General features: G+C 58.5%; 1 protein-coding gene across 1 annotated transcript in view; it reads right to left on the bottom strand.

Moving 5' to 3' along the window:
• Positions 1 to 1,370: 1,370 nt before the first annotated feature.
• Positions 1,371 to 20,478, bottom strand: part of LOC126101483 (immunoglobulin A1 protease autotransporter-like) — a 32,240-nt gene continuing 13,132 nt past the window's right edge. Inside the window, exon 4 of the mRNA XM_049912132.1 lies at positions 1,371 to 1,394. Within this exon, the coding sequence (XP_049768089.1) occupies positions 1,371 to 1,394 (24 nt within the window). The remainder of the gene's footprint in view (positions 1,395 to 20,478) is intronic.

Here is a 20,478-nt window from a genome sequence, read left to right as displayed (position 1 = left end):
AAATCCAGCCCCTGCTAACAATCCCAGGAATTTCCCCATATTAAACTCGCGCGGACGCGCTCAGCAACAAGGTCAGGCGGCGACTGCCGCGAGGCAGCCTGCTGCTACCCCCTCCACCTCAGCCGCCGCCCCCCACTCCCTCGCCGCAGCGGCGAGGCACACACTGCCGGCCGCCGGCCGCGCGCAGTCGGCCTGGAACCTCCCGCCAGGCAACTCAGCTGCAGCTGACGACACACTGACCCAACTGCAAGGCCTAGCCAGCGTGCTGGGTTCCTTCAACATACCCAAAGTAATCAGCACCATCAAATCAACGGTGGAGCAAGTTCAAGCAGTCCCAGACAAGCTGTCAAAGCTGTTAATAATAGCCTCATCTATCTTGTCTTTCTTTGATGGACCGTAATCAAAGAAGATCACTCTTCATAATAAACTGGAATGCCAATGGCATTTCGAATCAGAAGCATACGCTGGAGCACTTTCTCGATGACAATGGTGTCGATATAGCGCTCATATCAGAGACGCACCTGCGCCCAGAACAGACCTTAGCTATAAGAAATTTCAGTATGTATAGGAATGATAGAGTAAACCGCCCTGGAGGAGGCACACTAGTATTAGTTAAAAATAGGTTAGCCCATAGGTTAGTAGACTTGCCCCAACTCGAGAGAGTCGAGGCAAGTGCAGTTGAAATCAAAACAGAACAAGGCCTTGTAATATTAGTTGCAGTCTATCACCCGCCTGGTAGGAACATCCCCACTAACGACATAGATTTACTATTAAACTTAGGCCCCAAAGTCATACTCGGTGGAGACTTGAATGCCAAAAACCGTGCCTGGGGTTGTAGGGTCAGCAACGCCTGCGGTAGGGCACTGCACAACTATATCCTAAACCATAATGAGGTCAGTATCGTCGCCCCCGACGAACCGACCCATTTCCACACAAACGAAACTGTCCGTCCGGACATTTTGGATATATTTGTGACTAAAAACTTCCAATGGGCACTCAACCCAGTAGTGTTCAATGACCTTGACTCTGACCACAACCCCGTAGGCTTAGAGCTAGCCGGTGCCAGACACAAAGGAGCAGACAAGGCCTACTACACGTACGAAACCGACTGGAACGAATACAGGGCTCTCGTTGACCTTCACACCACAGAAACTCCTACGCTCAACAACCGAAGGGACATAGAAAATGCCGTGGAGCACTTTACCGACATTTTAAAAGTCTGTAGCAGGCAAACAACCACTAGGACTAGACACCTGAACAGGCGCCAAGACCTGCCAGAGGAAATACAAGAGCTGCTACGCACTAAACGCCGCTTCAGGAAACGATGGCAGGCCTACAGAGACCCCATCGACAGGCGCATAGCGAGCAGCCTAGCTCAGGAAGTGAGGGTCCACCTGCAAGAGTACAGAAGTGCACGCTGGGAGCAGACACTTCAGGAAACACAAGACAACCCACAGAAATTTTGGCGAATTGTAAAATCGCGTAAGGAGACGTCTAAATCCATTAAACCGCTCCACGGCGAAAATGGACTCGTCTACGATCCTCCCGAAAAAGCTGAAGCTATGGCCAACTCGCTAGAGCTTCAGTTTCGCGAGAACATAATCGATGACGAAGACGCTGACGAGCACGAGGAGACAGTTATTCGTACAGTCCCAGGTATCCTGAGAAGACGCCCTGACACCGTATTTGAGCCTGTGTCCTACCAAACAGTCTGCTCGACCATAAACGGGATCGGCAACTCCAAATCCCCAGGCCCCGACGGCATAAAGCCACTACAGCTTAAACACCTCCCCAACTCAGCTTTCCTTTTCCTAACCAACATCCTCAACGCCTGCCTGCAACACAACCACTTCCCATCGGCATGGAAGATAGCCAAAGTGATCACACTTCCTAAACCTGACAAAAATCCTCTCTTTCCCCAGAACTACAGACCCATATCCCTCCTATGCATACTAGGCAAAGTCCTGGAGCAACTAATCCTAAAACCACTCCAAAACTTCCTCACCGAAAGGAACATCACCATCCCTGAACAGTTTGGTTTTCGTGCCGGTCACAGCACCATCTCCCAAGCCACCCGCGTGGTCGAGCAGATCTGCAAGGCTAGGGCAAACAGGCACAGCACGGGGGCAGTCTTCTTAGACATCGAAAAGGCCTTTGACCGCGTCTGGCACGACGGCCTAATCTACAAGCTCCACCAGTATGACTGTCCCCAGCATCTGCTGAAGATCCTCCATTCGTTTTTAAGCAACAGAAAATTCTTTGTTAATATAGATAGATTTAAGAGTAGCATTAAGACCATCGAAGCAGGAGTGCCCCAAGGTTCTGTTCTGGGACCTATCCTGTATAGTATATACACCAATGACATACCGAAGCGGGACAGCACCCATCTAGCCCTCTTTGCAGATGACACAGCTATATATGCCAGCCACCCGAACCCCAATTACATCGTCATGAACATACAAAGGCACCTTGACCAGATAACGCAATGGTGCAACTTCTGGAAAATAAAATTAAATCCAAGCAAGTGCAATTCAATTATGTTCACAACCAGGAGGAGGCCACCAAACCGTCAACTCTCCATTGATGGAAGGGACCTCCCCTGGCGCGACACAGTTAAATACCTTGGTTTAAAAATAGACAAAAAACTGTTATGGAATGCACACATAGCCGACGCATGTAATCGGGGTTCGGCTAGGCTGTACCAGCTATACCCATTGCTCAAGGGCAATGGACTGACCACCAAAGTCAAGCTAAAAATTTGGAAGATGGTGGTCCTTCCTGCTATTCTATATGGCTGTGAGGTCTGGGGCATGGCTGCAGACACTCACCTGAGAAAAATCCAAATAGTACAAAATAAGGCCCTTAGGATAATAACAGACGCTCCCTGGTTCGTACCAAACACACTCATACACATAGACACGAACACACCCACAATCACCACAGTCATCCAACAACGAACACAATCTTTCTACACAAAAGCAGAACACTCACCACACGATACCATCACTAGCTTGGGCGCTGACCCACTACATGTTACATACAAACATCCAAAGAATACACTAACCAGACAGTTCAGGTACTAGACACACAAAAACACTAAACAAAGAAAACAATAAAACTCTACAAAACATGTTAAAATTTCAACAAAGACATGCAACAGGAAACCCAAGTTGAGACAGAAGGCATTAAGGCAAAAGCCACAGGACCTTTGAAACTACATGGGCAAATGCCCAGACATGAGCGACTCCGCTGGGTGCCACTGTGTGGGGAGACGCTGACTAGAGCGGAGCGCTTGCTGCTGGTGTTGCTGCCGTACGTTCACGTTCTTGTTTGAGATGCCGCCCAAGACTAGCGGGAAGGCCGCCAAGAAGGCTGGCAAGGCTCAGAAGAACATTTCGAAGGGCGACAAGAAGAAGAAGCGCAAGAGGAAGGAGAGCTATGCCATCTACATCTACAAGGTGCTGAAGCAGGTGCACCCTGACACGGGCATCTCGTCGAAGGCGATGAGCATCATGAACAGCTTCGTGAACGACATTTTCGAGCGCATCGCGGCCGAGGCGTCTCGCCTGGCGCACTACAACAAGCGCTCGACCATCACGTCCCGCGAGATCCAGACCGCTGTGCGGCTGTTGCTGCCTGGCGAGCTGGCCAAGCACGCCGTGAGCGAGGGCACGAAGGCGGTGACCAAGTACACGAGCTCCAAGTAAGGAGGTGGCTCTGGAATGGAAGGAGATCCTCCGTTGCGAGAGCGGCAAAACGGCCCTTTTCAGGGCCACCAAATGGCCTTTGCGGGAAGGGCGGAATTGTTGTTGTTTTTGTTTTGTTTTGTGTGTGAGTGGGTGGACGGCGGCAATAGCTACCGCTTTGGTTGCGACGCGACGGGGTGGGGTGGCCGATGCGATGAATAATTTGATTGTTTAGGGGGCGCGTCGCGTGTTGCGGGGTACGGCCACGGTGTGACGTGGAATGGAGGCACGTGCGCACAACTCGTTGTCTGCGAGGGGGGGGGTTGAAGTGCGATCGGTGATGTGCCCTTTGGATGGAGGTGCCGGTTAGTTACGTGACGGGTGGAAACGAAACGCGATTGTTGGGAATGTCAGTGTGTAACGACGGCCGTTTGCGGGTCGGTTTGCACGCCATATATGGCGAGGGTGAAATGTGTCTGTAAATGCAGCGTGGAGGCGCGTGAGTGACGTTTAAATGTGAACGCGCAATGAGACACCACTGTGTATTGCATTGTACGGGCGACACGCACGATGATATGTACCTTTCCCCCGACTCTGATTTCGATAGTCGTGTCTGACTGACTGTGTCTGCTTGTGTGCGTACGACGCACGCACACCGACGTCGTCATTGAAGATGCATGCTCGCGTGTCCAGTGCAGTACAGTAGAGTAAGCGCGACGCTAGAAGACGACGGTCGCTTTGGCGAATGTGCGTACACGTGTTTGTGTGTATGTCGGTGATGTGGTCCGATCCGTCGCCTCTGGGAAACTGTCGATCGGCGCGGTACACCGGACGTCTTGAACACCCGTCATACCGTCGGTACACCGTCGCGCTGAGAACGGTTACCGAAAGGTGAACGAACCTCTGATCGGTCGAATGTCTGGGCAGAACGTGAGGAGAGAATGGTGGAGGGAAGGACAGAGGGGAAAAAAAAGAAAAATAGAGAGAGAGAGAGAGAGAGAGAAAACGGAAAAAAAAAACCAAACAAAACGGAGAAACGCAGTGTAGAGCAACGGAACGTTCCCGTGTCGGAGGTGTATTGTAGCCGCACTGAAATGCGTGTAACGGCGCGGCGGCAAGTGTCTGCCGTGGTGAACGTTACCTTTGACGGCTGAATTGTGCGTTGCGTTGCTCTTTGCTTTCCCGGATGTGTATGTAACGTAACGTTCGTTGAGATGGTTCTGAGGAAGAATGTACGACAGTGCCCGTGCCGTCTGTGTTCGTGTGCAAAGCCATTGTGTGTGTGTGTGTGTGTGTGGCGTCCGGGAATGGCGGTGGGCGTGCCCTGCATGTGGCCCGGAAGGCTGTTCGTTTCGCGGTAGTTGTGTGGACAGGGGAGGGGCACGCGTAACGCTGCTGGCATGGCATGGCATGGCATTCGGGAGATGGGAGGGGGCAAACGAAGAAAACAAGACGCGGAGGCTATAAAGACGGGGAGGGGCGCGGTGTGGGTGGCTTGCGCTGCGCTCGGCTGGCGCGTGCGGCGTTGTTTTTGTGCAAAAGAAGAGAAAACGAATGGGTTGCCGGGAGGGGGCCGTTGTGGTGTAGCCGCAGACGCGGCTGTCAGTGAACGTGGTGAGACCGACGGATGCGCGAGGGGCGGGGGCGGGGGCGGGGAAAACACTAGAAGAAGGAGAAAAACGCTGCTGCAACCAACATAAAATGAGGCCTTTTGTAACCTGCCAGCAACAAAACAACAACAACAAAAAAAAAAAGGGTCTATCAACATTGAATGTAAATGGAAATGGACCCAAGTGTAACCTCCCCGCACAAATAGTCGTTAAGTAAGTGAGTGAGTGAATGATGATAAAAAATGTGCCAGAATGTTGTTAACGTCCCTAGAAAATGAACGAACGAAGATTGATGAGAAACGCGCGATAATATGATGAATGGAAATAATGAACCATGAACATCTCAACAGACATAATTGAAAACCCGATAAACGTTGTAAGGGCAGCGCTGGCTGACCTTCGGCCCTGTGTATTCTGAAACGTCCCCCTTTGAACAACCAATGTATACAAAACTGTGCTTAAACTGACACACAATATTTTGAGCGCAACGCAATCTGACTATCAAAGATCCCTGCAAAAGAATGGCCCTGAGTAACATTAAAGTACACCTGTCGGAAATCACTTACCTCACAAAAAGCTTCATTACTCGAACTACTGCAATACAGCGAGCACCACTGCTGCCAGCTAAATAAGAGATTCCAAACTACGGAGGGCACTAACTACCGATGGGGATAGTTAGCAAAGTAAAGATGTTTCATAGAGAACAACAAACAATGTATTTACCCTTAATATCATCACCAGTCATAATATATGTAATTTGAAAAGTCCGCCATCTCTGTCCTCACGTGCACCAGTGCTGGCGGCTCACCCCTAACTGCGCAACGCTACGCGCTGTTCACATCCAGCTATAGCAGTTCATGACAACAATGCAAACTAGCCACAGACTGCACACAGCACAGGCAGTGATTTTCACGCGGAGCGCTACGTGGCATTACCAATATAAAAATCTAAACAAACAGCGTACGTACAAATTAGAATAAAAAGAGCAAAAGATCGTTACGTCAAAAAACAAAAACAAAAAAGACAAAAGAGAAGAAACAAACTGCATCTATATGTGCTCTTAACTGTAGATACCTGTACACAGCGTCGTGCAATGAATGCCGGCTCACATTTAATTTTGATTGTTGGAGGAAATGCGTAGGAAATATTCTTTAAATGGAAATGAATGGTTGTACTTTAAAAAAAGTTAGTTTGGAAACAAAGTATTATTGGGGCATTTTGTTGTGAAGAAAATAGTTACAATTGACATACAGTATTAGATTTGCGCAATGCAGCTTCATTACCTTACCTGTAATAACAATATGCATCGTCCCGAACGGAGACCAGAGTCGCGAGAAGAGCACGCCGCCGCCCGCTCAGTACAATCGTCCACTCGCTAATACTGTCGACTGACTAGTACCTCTCCCGACCCGCCACATATAGATGGCAACTGTTCCTGCCGACCCGCTACGTGCTACTAGTGTCGTGTGGCGCAGACTAGCGGCGATAAGAAACGCTCTGGTCAGAGATTGTGTCGTGCCTCGCCATCGCTGGTAACGAGTACATACGTGTTTCAGCGCGCGTACCGGAAGACGCAGTGCGGAGCCAGAGACTGTGTTGTCGAGGCCGTCGGCGCAGTGCATGTCGGTCGGTCGAGTGCGTGCGGGAGGGCAGAGAGGCAGCGTCGGCACGGAGATGCACGCACGGGGGCTGCGGCGTGGCGCGTTTGCGGTAGGCGCCTTTGGTGGCAACGGCCGGGACAAGCAGCGGTGTATGGTGTGGTGCGGGCCGGACAGGGGCGGAGGAGGAGGAGGAGGAGGCGGCGGCGCGACGATGGCATTGGGGCGGAAACGGGGACGGGGACGGCGACGGCGGATGTTGAGAGAGAGGCGTCACGCGCGGACCGACACAGACGCACAGATAGATAGATAGATAGATAGGTAGGTAGGAAGAAGAAGGGGCGGCTGGTGAGTGGGTGCAATTTAGGCGGTAGACACAAGAGGTCGGCACGGCATTTGCGTGATGTGGCGTTGTGACGGGGTGTGCTCGCTTGCCTCGTTTTGTTGATGCGCGCAGGAAGATGTGCAGAGCAGCGGCGGGCGGCTCGGTTCGGTTTGGCCCGGCGGGCCGCGCTGTTGTCGCGGACGTGAGCGCCCCCTGGCGGGTGGCCGGAGGCGGCGCGGCGTGTTGGACGTGTGGCTGGCGGCAGTGCACAATTGCGAGTGGCTGGCGGTGTGGCGGTTGGCGCGTCGGGCGGCCGAGAGAGAGGAGAGGTATGTGTTTGCGGGCGCCTTTGCTGCGCGGCGTCGTGCAGGGAGGGAGGGCGGGCGCCTGTCGACTGTGTGTGTGTGTGTGTGTGTGTGGCGAATTGGCGGCGTTGTGCTCCGGCCGAAGGCGTCGGGAGAGGAGAGTTGGTCGTGATGTCATGTCGCGCCGTGTCATGTTTGCGAAACGGCTGCCGAGAGGTGTGGTGGTAGCGAGCCGGTCGGTGTCGGTGCGATGGGAATGTGCGTTTGGCGGTTTCGGTGTGCTTTTTGCGGCGTGATAGTGGGGCGGGCGGGCAGGCTTGCTGTTGTTGGTTCCTTGTGTCTTGTGTGTAGCTTGATGGCAACGTGGAAGGGCGCCGGTTTCGAGCCGTGCGTGTGGTTGTCGACGTTGACTGGTTGGGGTGTGCCGTTGCACGTGCATGTTTGGGCCGTTGGTGTGGTTTTGGCTGGCTGGCTGTGTGTGTGTGTGTGTGTGTGTGTACGACGGGAAGGGGGAGGCGGCGGTGGATAGTGCAGTAGTTGTGTCGCGTTGCCACGGGCGTCGGGTGCGGCTGTGCGTAGTGGCGGAAAGGTGTCGGTTGCGGGAAGCGAGGCCGTCGTTGGCGGTGTCGCGTGCCTTCGTGAATCGAGTGGGGCGGGGAAAGGAGCAGCGTGCCGCTGCGTCGTGGCCGTTAGCCAGAGGCTGTGCTTTGATAGTTTTGTGGACGGTTCGTGCGAGGCGATTTGTTGCCTGCCCTATGTTTGTTTGTTGTTTTGGAGACGACGACTGGTTGGTGGCGTGCGCGCGAGCGAAGTGGCGGTGTGCGTTTCCCGTGCCGACTGCCGACTGCCGGCTGGCGACAGGTGCGCCGTCGGTGGGGTGGGTGGCCGGCACAAGTAGAGGCGGCGGCGTCGTTGCGGTGTGTTTGTGTTGTCGGCTGTGTCGGCGACAGCTGTTTGTGCGGTGCGTGTGAATGGTGGTGCAAACGTGTGCTGGCGTTGAGGCTGCGACCGCGGCGTGTTGTTGGTTGATGTTGAACAGCGGCTGTGTGCGGTGGTGGTGTTGCCGCACGTGCATCCGGCCCGGCGCGGAAAGCGCAGTTGCGGCGGCCCTTCGGTGCCAGCCACGTCGCGTGAGCGGCGGGTTGCTCTGGTCGACACGTGGTGCTCTGGTTTGTTGTTTGGTGCCCTTTGGCCGGTGGGTGGTCCGTGTGTCTCGGTATCTGGTCGTGGTCGTGCTGCCCGCCCGTTTGTCGGCGTTGTCTGTGGCTTCGCTTTTGTTTTTGCGGCGTGCCGACGACCCGACGCGACCTTTACACCCAAAGTGTGGCGCCCGAAGGTGAACCAACGTAATCCGACCTCGGCGCTTAAGCTCTAAGCCTAAGCTGAGCGAACCGAACCGAACCGAACCGAACCGAACCTGTAGCGTTGCGTAGCGTGAGGTGAGGTGAGGTGCGGTGAGGTCAGCCTCAGCGCCAAGTAAGCCAAGCTGTCCGGCCGTGAGGTGGGTGGGTAGGTAGGTGCGGCTGCTGCGGCCACCTGACGCCCGACGTGTGTTTGAATGCTTAACCTAAGTTTGAGGCTTAACCTAACCCAAGTGGCCTTAACCTAACCTAACCTAACCTAACCTAACCTCACCTCGGACGCCCGACGTGTGTTTGAATGCTTAACCTAAGTTTGACGCTTAACCTAACACCGACGCTTAACCTAACCCAAGTGCCCCTAACCTAACCTTAATGTAACGTAACCTAACCTAACCTCTGACGCCTGACGTGTGTTTTGAATGCTTAACCTAACCCAAGTGCCCTTAACCTAACCCACGTCCACCGAACCTAACCGAGACGTGTGAACCTAATGTCTAACTCGTAACGCGTGATGATGTTGGCTGTCGTGTGTGCTGACGGCAGATTGGGTTGGTCTGTAGTTGCGGATTTCGGTTTGCCTCGGGCGAGGGGTTGGCTCGTAAGCGGCGAGGGGCGCTCCGGCGGAGCATGTTGCTTTGCAGGCGGCGCCCGTTTTTGCGGCGGGCACAATTGAAATTGTTGGGAAACGAACGAAAGGGCTGTGAATGTTGGCGGGCGAGAGGAGGAGGACGTGGCCCGACGGCTGCGGGCCGATCGGGAAACGGTGGGAGGGCGATGGGGCGGCGGAGGTGCGTTTGCACGGCCGTCATCGCCGCACGCCTCCGCTTGTGTGGCTGTGGCGCCGGCCGCGCTGGCCGGGCTGCCGCGGCGACGGTGTGGGGCTTTTGCCGAAGGTTTGGCCATTGTGGCGGGTCGTCGGCTGGGGCTGTGGGGGCGGCATTTGGGCGTGGGCGGCGATTCTCGGCGGGCCGACCCAGGCTGTAGCGCGCGGTGGCTGCAGTTTGGCCGTGGTTTGCGGCGCTGCCGTGGCGACTGGTTGGCGACTGTGGTGTGGCTGTGTGTAGCCCCATCCTCGGTGGTTTGAAAGGCGCGGGTGGTTGTGGCGCAGGTGTGGGGCTGCTCCGCACAGGCTGTCGGACGTTGGGCGGTAGCAAGCGCGGGAGGCGCGGCGCGGCGGCGCGCAGAGTGGCGGCCGCTCTCTCGGCCGTCCGCGCCCGCCCGCGACACTGGCTGGGCCTGTGCGTCGAGGCGGCTATTCCTCTGCTGTGCGCTCCGCTCGCTGCGTGTCTCCTCTCGCTCTCGCTGCTCGCTGTGTGTTAACGCGCGTCGTCGAAATGGCAGATCAGGCGGCTACGAACGAGACTGCTGCGGCACCCGCCGCCACCGGCACTACGAAGAAGGCAAAGTCTGCGTCGTCTGCGAAGAAGCCGCGCGCCAAGCCTGCGCACCCGCGCACCTCTGAGATGGTGACGGCCGCCATCAAGAGTCTGAAGGAGCGCGGCGGATCGTCGCTGCAGGCGATCAAGAAGTACATTGCCGCGCACTACAAGCTGGACGCGGAGAAGCTGGCGCCGTTTATCAAGAAGTACCTCAAGTCGGCCGTGGTGGCGGGCGAGCTGGTGCAGACGAAGGGGAAGGGCGCGTCCGGCTCTTTCAAGCTTGCCGGCGCCGGCGGCGGGGCGGCTGAGGGCGGCAAGGCTCGTGCTGGCGGTGCCAAGAAGAAGCGCGCCGCTCCGGCCAGCAAGGAGAAGAAGGGCGCCCGTGCGGCCGGCGCAAAGAAGGCTGGTGGCGTGAAGGCGGCGACTGGTCGGAAGGCGGGCGCCGCCAAGAAGGCGTCTGCGGCGTCGGCCGCTCCCGCCGGTGCGAAGAAGGCGGCTGCTGCCAAGCCGGCCAAGGCCAAGTCGCCGTCGAAGGCGAAGAAGGCCGCCAAGGTTCCGACGAAGAAGCCGAAGGCGCCGCGCCCGAAGAAGGCGACGACGCCGTCTAAGGCGAAGGCTTCGCCCAAGAAGAAGAAGTAGAGAGGAATGGGAAAGGAAGGGTTGGCGGTTGACTCCGTCGTCCGCACCCCCCGTCCCCGTCGTCTAGTGGCGCGCAACAGACGCGCGGCCCAAAACGGCCCTTCTCAGGGCCATCAAAGCACGTCTGGAAGGTTTTGATTGTCGTGTTTGTGTTGCGGTGTGGTTGTGTCGTCTGGCGTTTCTGTATGCCCGTGTGTGGATACTGTTTGCGTGCCGTTGTGGTTGGATTGCGGGGGGTCGGTGGCGGGTGCGGGCGGCGGTAGCGGTTTTGTCGTTGCGGTTGATTGTCGCCGTTTTTTTTTGGTCGCGGCCGGCCGACGGTTGGTTTTGTGTCATGTTGTTTGAATACTTTGGTTTGCCTGCCTGCCGTCTTCTCGGATGTGTCTTGTCTTGTGTGTGTGTGTTCTTGCAACGGGGGCGGGGGACGTTGAGATGTGGAAAGGGTCGGTGGCGTTGGACGTGCCTGGCTTTTTTGTTTGTTTTTTTCTTTTCGAAACGAAGCGGCGGCCGGCCGTGTGGTTGACGGCGTCGGCCGATGGGTATTGTGCGCTTTGAGCGCCGCGCCGGGGAGGGATGATGTTGATTGTTGCGCGCGCCAGCAAGCTGGCAGAGGAGAGCGGCTGTGGCGGACGGACGGGAAGTGGAAGTGGTGTTTTGTCTTTGGTTCTGTGGTTGTGGGGCGAGAGGCGACCGACAAAGTTTGCTCGCGACGGAGTGATGTTAGTGGCCCTTAAAAGGGCCGTTTTGTTTGTTGCGTGCGTGGGCGGTGCCCAGCGGCTGGCGCGGTGTTTAGGCGCGCTCGCCGCGGATGCGGCGCGCGAGCTGGATGTCCTTGGGCATGATGGTGACGCGCTTGGCGTGGATTGCGCACAGGTTGGTGTCTTCGAAGAGGCCGACGAGGTAGGCCTCGCTGGCCTCCTGCAGGGCCATGACCGCGGAGCTCTGGAAGCGCAGGTCGGTCTTGAAGTCCTGGGCGATCTCGCGCACTAGGCGCTGGAATGGCAGCTTGCGGATGAGCAGCTCTGTGCTCTTCTGGTAGCGCCTGATTTCTCGCAGGGCGACGGTGCCCGGCCTGTAGCGGTGGGGCTTCTTGACGCCGCCGGTGGCGGGCGCGCTCTTCCTCGCCGCCTTGGTGGCGAGCTGTTTGCGCGGCGCCTTTCCGCCGGTGGACTTGCGGGCCGTTTGCTTTGTGCGGGCCATAGCGGTAGCGGAGCGGCGTGGAGGCGAGCGAGGTGCTGCGTCGGGTGCTGCCTTGACGACACGGGCGCGCGCCAGCCGCTGTCGCTGTCGCTGCACTGGTGAGGGTTGACCCTCGGCTTGAGACGGAAGTTTTAGCGCGGGAGCGCTTCGCCTTCCTCATGGTGGTGTGGTGAGTGGAGTCCTGGCAGTTGAGATGGGCATGGCGGTGTGCATGTTGCTTTTTTTTTTTTTTTTTTTTTTTTTGCGAAAGACGAAAGAATAGGCAGAGGAATAGTTAGAGAGGCGGAAAACGAACGGCCGAAATGGCTGGCCGGAGGGGAGAATGACTCACGCTGATGGATGATGATGATGACCTCGCACTGCATGGCTAGCTGGAGTACTGGAGATAGGCGGCGGGGAGACGGCCCGTCACATGGAGTTCCGAATGTTCGGCCAATAGTTGCCAGTCATCGTTCGAGAAGATGGGATGTTTGTCAATGAGGAGTAACTCCTTCTTGGTCAAGAAATTGAGCCACCTGAGCTGATACTGGGTAAAGCGATTGGGGCGATGGGGGAGGGGAGGCCGAACACGTGACAGAGAGTAGGGGTAGGGGTGGGCAAAGAAGGGGTAAGACCCGTCCTGGAGCGATTTCACTAGGCCCTGAAGGAAAGGCTGCAACTCGTGTCCAGTGGGAAAGCGGGGTTGCCGCAACCTCTGGACGATGGACTGCCCTACCTTGGAGGAGTCGGTTGTTGCCACAGCACGCTGACCTGCAGACGGCGGAACTGAGTTGGACGACGGAGGCGGCACATCGTCGGTGGCCATAGGCGCAACCACTGGCGGCGCGGCAGGGGACGGAGCGGCGGTCGACTGCGCGGCCGCATCAACCCCCACCGGCCGACGCACGGGAGGGGCGTCGGCGGGAACCGCCGACGACTTCTTGGGGCGCTGCAACCTCTTGATGAGCGGCTGCTCCACAGGGGAGGAGTCGGTCATTGGCACAGCGCGGTGGCCGGCAGGCGTCGGAGCTGAGAGGGACGGCTGCGGCGGCACATCTTCGGTGTCCATAGGCGCAACCACTTGCGTCGCGGCAGGGGACGGGTCGGCGGTCGCCTGCGTGGCCGCATCGACCCCCGCCGGCCGGGGCACGGGGGGGGCGGCGGCGGAAACCGCCGACGTCTTCTTGACGGCTCGCAGCTCATCGCGCAGCTGCTGGAGCTGGCGATGGACGGCCGTGAGCTCTTCTTTCAGCGCGGCCCGTTCGGCCGCAAAGGCGGCTTGGAAGCCGGCCATAGCGTGGTCGGTGGCGGCTTCAAGACGGCGCGGCTCGCACCCCACGCCGGAGCGGGGGGGCGGGGCGGCCGACGTGGCCGTGGACGCCGCCGCAGGACGTGGTGCGGCGGACAGACGGCGAAACTCCCGGAGGTAGCCGCAGCTACGCGAATTTGCGGCGTGCGACCCGCCACAGTTCACGCACCTGCTGGCCGAACCTCGAGGCTTCGTACAGCGGCGAGTGTCGTGAGCCGCCGCGCACTTCAAGCACGCGACGGCGTTCGTGCACTCCCGCGCGGCATGCCCCAGTTGCTGGCAATTGTAGCACTGGAGGCCCATCCGACGCTGCTGCGTTCGCCTGCGCCGTGGCGGACGTGGGCGGCGGCCGGTGAACCCCAACGCGTGGAGGAGAACTTCGAGTGCGGCGGCAAACTGCTGTACAGCCATAGCGTGACGTGCGCGGTGACAGGAGCAATGTGTCGCAGCGAGTCGAGCAGCGAATGCGCGCCAGCCTTCGCCTTCGCTTCGCCTTCGCTGCACTGGTGAGGGTTGACCCTCGGCGTGAAACGGAAGTTTTAGCGCGGGAGCGCTTCGCCTTCCTCATGGCGGAGTGGTGAGTGGAGTCCTGGCAGATGAGATGGGCGTGACGGTGTGCATGTTGCTTTTTTTTTTTTTTTTTTTTTTTTTTTTTTTTTTTTTTTTTTTCTTTTTTTTTTTTTTTTTTTTTTTTTTTTTGCGAAAGATAAAAGGATAGTCAGAGGTATAGTTAGAGAGGCGGAAAACGAACGGCCGAAATGGCTGGCCGGAGGGGAAATAGATTCGCGCTGATGGATGATGATGAGGCCCTTGCACTGCATGACTATTTGGAGTACTGGAGAGAGGCGGCGGGGACACGGCCCGTCTCATGGGCTTCGGAGACTTCGGCCAATAGTTGCCATTCTTTGTTCGTGAAGATGGGATGTCTGTCAATGAGGAGTAACTCCTTCTTGGACAAGAAATTGAGCCACTGGAGCTGATACTGAGTAAAGCGATTAGGGTGATGGGGGAGGGGAGGCCGAGCACCGGGCAAAGTGTAGGGGTACGGGCGGTCAAAGAAGGGGTAAGACCCGTCCTGGAGCGATGTCACTATGCCCCGAAGGAAAGGCTGCAACTCGTGTGCAGCTGGAAAGCGGGGTCGCCGCAACCTCGGGACGATGGACGGCTCTACCGTGGAGGAGTCGGTAGTTGCCACAGCACGCTGACCTGCAGACCGCGGAACTGAGTGGGACGACGGAGGCGGCACATCGTCGGTGTCCATAGGCGCAACCACTTGCGGCGCGGCAGGGGACGGAGCGGCGGTCGGCTGTGCGGCCGCATCAACCCCCACCGGCCGACGCACGGGCGGGGCGTCGGCGGGAACCGCCGACGTCGTCGTGGGGCGCTGCAACCTCTTGATGAGCGGCTGCTCCACAGGGGAGGAGTCGGTCATTGTCACAGCACGGTGGCCGGCAGACGTCGGAACTGAGTGGGACGGCTGCGGCGGCACATCTTCGGTGTCCATAGGCGCAACCACTTGCGTCGCGGCAGGGGACGGGTCGGCAGGTGCCTGCGTGGCCGCATCGACCCCCGCCGGCCGGGGCACGGGGGGGGCGGCGGCGGAAACCGCCGACGTCTTCTTGACGGCTCGCAGCTCATCGCGCAGCTGCTGGAGCTGGCGATGGACGGCCGTGAGCTCTTCTTTCAGCGCGGCCCGTTCGGCCGCAAAGGCGGCTTGGAAGCCGGCCATAGCGTGGTCGGTAGCGGCTTCAAGACGGCGCGGCTCGCACCCCACGCCGGAGCGGGGGGGCGGGGCGGCCGACGTGGTCGTGGACGCCGCCGCAGGACGTGGTGCGGCGGACAGACGGCGAAACTCCCGAAGGTAGCCGCAGCTACGCGAATTTGCGGCGTGCGACCCGCCACAGTTCACGCACCTGCTGGCCGAACCACGAGGCTTCGTACAGCGGCGAGTGTCGTGAGCCGCCGCGCACTTCAAGCACGCGACGGCGTTCGTGCACTCCCGCGCGGCATGCCCCAGTTGCTGGCAATTGTAGCACTGGAGGCCCATCCGATGCTGCTGCGTTCGCCTGCGCCGTGGCGGACGTGGGCGGCGGCCGGTGAACCCCAACGCGTGGAGGAGAACTTCGAGTGCGGCGGCAAACTGCTGTACAGCCATAGCGTGACGTGCGCGGTGACAGTAGCAATGTGTCGCAGCGAGTCGAGCAGCGAATACTAACTCGGTATTGCGCGCCAGCCACCGTGGTGCGCTTATATGCCCTCGGTTGCGCGTGGTGGGGGGAGGGCGGGCCAGAGTCTATATAGGGGGGCTGGCGCGTGCGCCGGGCGCAGACCGTAGCCGACTCGCTAGCGCCGGGTGAGGAGCCAGCCGCTGCAGCAGACGTTTTGCTTGCCTTGAGCTTTTTGAGGATTTAGAAGAGATGACTGGCCGCGGCAAGGGAGGAAAGGGGCTCGGCAAGGGTGGCGCCAAGCGGCACCGCAAGGTGTTGCGCGACAACATCCAGGGCATCACGAAGCCCGCGATCCGCCGCCTGGCTCGCAGGGGCGGCGTGAAGCGCATCTCTGGTCTGATCTACGAGGAGACCCGCGGAGTGCTGAAGGTGTTCCTGGAGAACGTGATCCGCGACGCGGTGACGTACACTGAGCACGCCAAGCGCAAGACTGTGACGGCCATGGACGTGGTGTACGCCCTGAAGAGGCAGGGGCGCACCCTGTACGGTTTCGGCGGTTAGGCGCGTCGCAGCCGGTGTGCTGTGCCGCGTTGGCCTTCCCGCGGCCGTGGGAGAGACGAAAACGGCCCTTTTCAGGGCCACCACACTGTTCGGAAATTGAAAAGTGCGAAAGAGTCTGTGTTGTTGCTGCGTGTGTTGCCTGCCTGCCTGCCTGCCTGCCTGCCTTCTTTCTTTCATTCTTCATTTCGTTTGCGTTTGACTGACGTGACGTGACGTGACTGGGAGAAAGGAAAGGAAGCGGGTCTTGTGGCTGTGTGTGTGTGTGTGTGTGTGTGTGTGTGTGTGCGAGAGAGGGCGTTGTGTGTTTGTTTTGTTTATCGATCGATGGAGACGCCGGGCTGTGTGTTGTTGTTGTTGTTGTTGTTGTTGTTGTTGTTGTTGTGCGAGAGGCGGTGAATATTTGCGTGGTTTTGGCTGTGTGTTTGCGGCGGCGTTGGAGTTGCCGAGGCAAGGCGTGCCCATAGGCGGCCGGATCAGCTGTTTCGTTTGTATGGGGCGCGCGGGAGTGGAGGGCGGTGTGTCGACGCGCTCGTTGAACAGTGGTGATTATTGCTGTCGTTGTCGTTTGGAAGGCGACTGTGCGTGTGCGTGCGTGGAGGTGCTTGAGGCAAACGAAACAAAACAAGAGAAATGTGTGTGTGTGTGTGTGTGTTGGGCCACACGGGCTGTGGACGACAAGATGGCGGCGGCTCTTCTTGTTGTTCTCTCTTTTAAGTCCTCTACCGTTAGAGGGGGCGTTGGTGGAGGTTATTGTCGCCTGTGGACATTTGCTCCTCTTTTCTGTGTGTTGTTCTTATCTTTGGTAGTGTGCTTTTTCGGACGTTGCTGTTTGTTGAGAGTGATTATGTGTTCTGTTTGTGCTACTGCTGGAGTAGCGACTCGGGTCTTGCACATCTGTCCCTGTGGTGTTCATATTGCCCAAGGGTCAAGACGTAATAGTCATTTTCGGAATTCCGCGCGGTGGCGTAGAACGCTTCTGCCAGGGCGCGGAATCGTGTTGGGGGTGGTTCTAGGCAGGTCTGCCGCGGGGACGTGTAAGGCCCGTCGTAGAGCGCTCTGCTTTGGACCCTTCTGTAGGCGATGCATCGTCGATCTGGCTGCATAGCCCCATACAGGGCGCGCATATTTCCAGTATCGCTACCCCTGTTGCGGGGTCGAGGGAACAGGGGTACAGGATCTGCATCCTGGCGTGAGCGTTTGTGCCAAGTTCCCCTATGTGACACTTCGCTGTCAGGCGTGACACCGAGGTACCTCGCAGAATATCTCCCCCTGCAATCGTAGCAGTTGGTATGGTCTTGTTGCCGGCGGCGGCTGTGGAAGTGAGTGAAGTTAAAGTAAAGTAAAGCAAAGCGCGGCGAGGACGACTGAAATTTTGCTTTGGACGTAGGTTTGTGTGGTGGCCCTGAAAAGGGCCGATTGTTGTGAGCCGAGCCGGGCCGGCAAAGCGCGTTGCGTGCAGGGGAGCACGCAGCGCTGCTGGGCGGCGGGTCCGCGTGCCGATTGCCTGGCCTCTCTGTTTAGGCCTTCTTCTCGGTCTTCTTTGGCAGCAGGACGGCCTGGATGTTGGGCAGGACACCACCCTGTGCGATGGTGACGCCCGACAGGAGCTTGTTGAGCTCCTCGTCGTTGCGGATGGCAAGCTGCAGGTGGCGCGGGATGATGCGCGTCTTCTTGTTGTCGCGGGCCGCGTTTCCGGCCAGCTCGAGCACCTCAGCCGCGAGGTACTCCATGACGGCGGCGAGGTAGACGGGCGCCCCGGCGCCGACGCGCTCGGCGTAGTTTCCCTTGCGCAGGAGGCGGTGGATTCTGCCGACCGGGAACTGGAGCCCTGCCCTGCTTGAGCGGGACTTTGACTTGCCCTTGACTTTGCCTCCCTTTCCGCGTCCGGACATGGCGATGCGCTGTGGTGTAAAAACGAGACGAGACGAGACGAAGGACGGTGCGAGCCGCAGCGAGTCGAGCAGCGGAGTGGCGGCGCCGCTGCTGCTGCTGCAAAACACTGGCAACATCTGCCAGGTGTGAGGGCAGGGTAAGCAGCGTAGCTGCTGTTCCTGCATATACCTCTCTTTTGAATATACTTACCTAACTCCTTGAATTTTCCTCGGGGAGCGCCTCTGACTAGGGAGGCGCTCTGTGTGGCGTCATCGGCTCCGTGGGAGTTTGTCTACTCCCTCAGGAGGTCGGGCCAACGTGTAGTCGGCCTGTGGTGGACCTGATGGCCCAGCCCACGAATCAGACGGCTGCCTGAGTGTTCTGCGGCGTCGTAGAACACTCTGGCGATGTGCCGGAATCGGTCCCGCAGTAGCGGGACGCCTGCTTCCTCGTGCAGGAGCCTCGTAGGATATCGAGGCGGCTTATGTAGAGCTAGGCGCAGCGCCCTATTTTGGACGCGCTGTAGTACCGCAATGTGTGTGGCGGCAGCGTTGCCCCATACCACGGCAGCATACTCTAGTATCGGCCGTACCAGGGCCAGATACAGAGTGAGGCCGTGTCGTGGCGGGAGTGTGGAGGAAGGGTTGAGCAGTGGGTACAGCGCACGGAGGCGCCCCACTGCTCGCTCCCTGACATCACGGACGTGGGGAAGCCACGTCAGGTGGTGATCGAGCGTCACCCCGAGGTATTTTCCAGTCCGCAACCATGGAATGGGGCCTCCCATGATCGTGACTGGCTGAAGGTTCGGAGGCAGCCTTTTTCTGCTAAACACAATGGCCTGGCTCTTTGTGGCGTTGAATTTTAGTCGCCATTTGGTTGACCAGGCCCCCAGGACGTCACATCCGAGCTGGAGGCGACGGCGCATCTCGGCCGCGTTCATGCTGCGGGTGAACAACGCTGTGTCGTCAGCATAGAGTGCTAACTCCACGCGTGCCACCCGCGGAGCGTCGGCTGTGTAGAGGGAGTACAGCAGGGGGCCGAGTACCGACCCCTGTGGCACTCCCGCGCGAATCTGCCTGTCTGTGGAGATGCCTCCGTCTGCTCGGACGTGGAACGTTCGTCCCGAGAGGTAGGAGCGCAGCAGGACCGCATGTGACGTCGGTACCCCGTGTTCAAAGAGTTTGTACACGAGGCCGTCGTGCCACACGCAGTCGAAGGCCTTGGAGACGTCGAGAAGTACCGCCCCGAGGTACTCCCGCGTCTCCAAGGCACGCATCGCCTGCTCCACCAGGCGCAGCAGCTGTTGGCTTGTAGAATGGCCGCTCCGAAACCCAAATTGCTCCTCGGGGATGAGTTGCTGCTCCGTGGCGTGGCGGAGCAGCCGCCCCACGTACAGCCTCTCAAATACTTTTGAGAGGGCCGGGAGCAAGCTGATCGGCCTGTAGTTCGCTGCCTGGCGGGGGTCCTTCCCGCTCTTTGGTATGGCAACCACTTCCGCGTGTTTCCACGCGGAAGGGAAGGTACCAGTGCGGAGGATGCTGTTGAAGATGTCCGCCAGAGTCTGGTGTACCTCTGGCGGCAGCATCTTCAGCAGGCAGTTGGTGACGCCATCTGAGCCACCCGCCTTCTTGGGGTTGAGGCGACGGAGCTGCAGGTCTACTTCCTCCGCCGATATCTCCTCGATCTCGTCGTCGTCGGCCCGCGCGGCGAGAAAGACCGGCAGACGGTCCTCCACCATGCGGACGTGGTCGACGTCGACGACGCCCTCGGCGGGTTGGAAGTTCCCTGCAAATGTGTCAGCGAGGACACTCGCCTTTGCGTCTGGCTCACAGACGACGTTTTCACCCACTTGGAGGGGCGGAACTCGCTGGTGTCTCCGAAGGAAGCGCTTGGCGGTCCGCCATGCGCTGCCGTCCGTTGTCGTGAGGGTGGCCACAAGGCCCGCCCAGTCGCGGTTCCTGTGCTCTTCGATGGCTGCCCGAATCTCGCGCCGCGCCCTGTTGAGGCGGCGTTTCGTTTCAGGCAGCCGCGTGAGCTGCCACTCCCGAAAGAGGCGATTCTTGTCGGTGATCGCCTCCAGAATGTGCGGCGGGAGTTGGCGCGACATCTCGCGCGGCCGTCCTGGCCGCCTGGGGGTGGCCACCTCTGCGGCCGCAAGTGTGTGGCGCGTAAAGAAGTTCAGTGCCCCGTCGGCACCTTCCACGTACGGGTCAGGCGCTCCCTCGAGGCGGTCTAAGACCTCCGCTCGGAAGCGTGCCTCGTCAATGCCGCGGAAGTTGCGGCGGGCGGCCGGCAGGGACGCGCCGATAACGTCCATGTCAAAGACTACCGGGAGGTGGTCGGACGACAGGGCGCATCGGACGGTGGCGGATGTGAAGTGCCCGACACCCTTCAGTACTGCGATGTCGAGCACGTCGGACTGGCCTCGGTGGGGAAATACCGTGTGATCATACGGCCCCAGCACGATCGCACCATGCCGTTGCGTG

Source organism: Schistocerca cancellata, chromosome 9, assembly GCF_023864275.1.
Source record: "Schistocerca cancellata isolate TAMUIC-IGC-003103 chromosome 9, iqSchCanc2.1, whole genome shotgun sequence".
NCBI lineage: Eukaryota > Metazoa > Arthropoda > Insecta > Orthoptera > Acrididae > Schistocerca > Schistocerca cancellata.
Note: the sequence above shows the minus strand (reverse complement) of the source record. Positions and strands in the feature narration are given on the sequence as shown.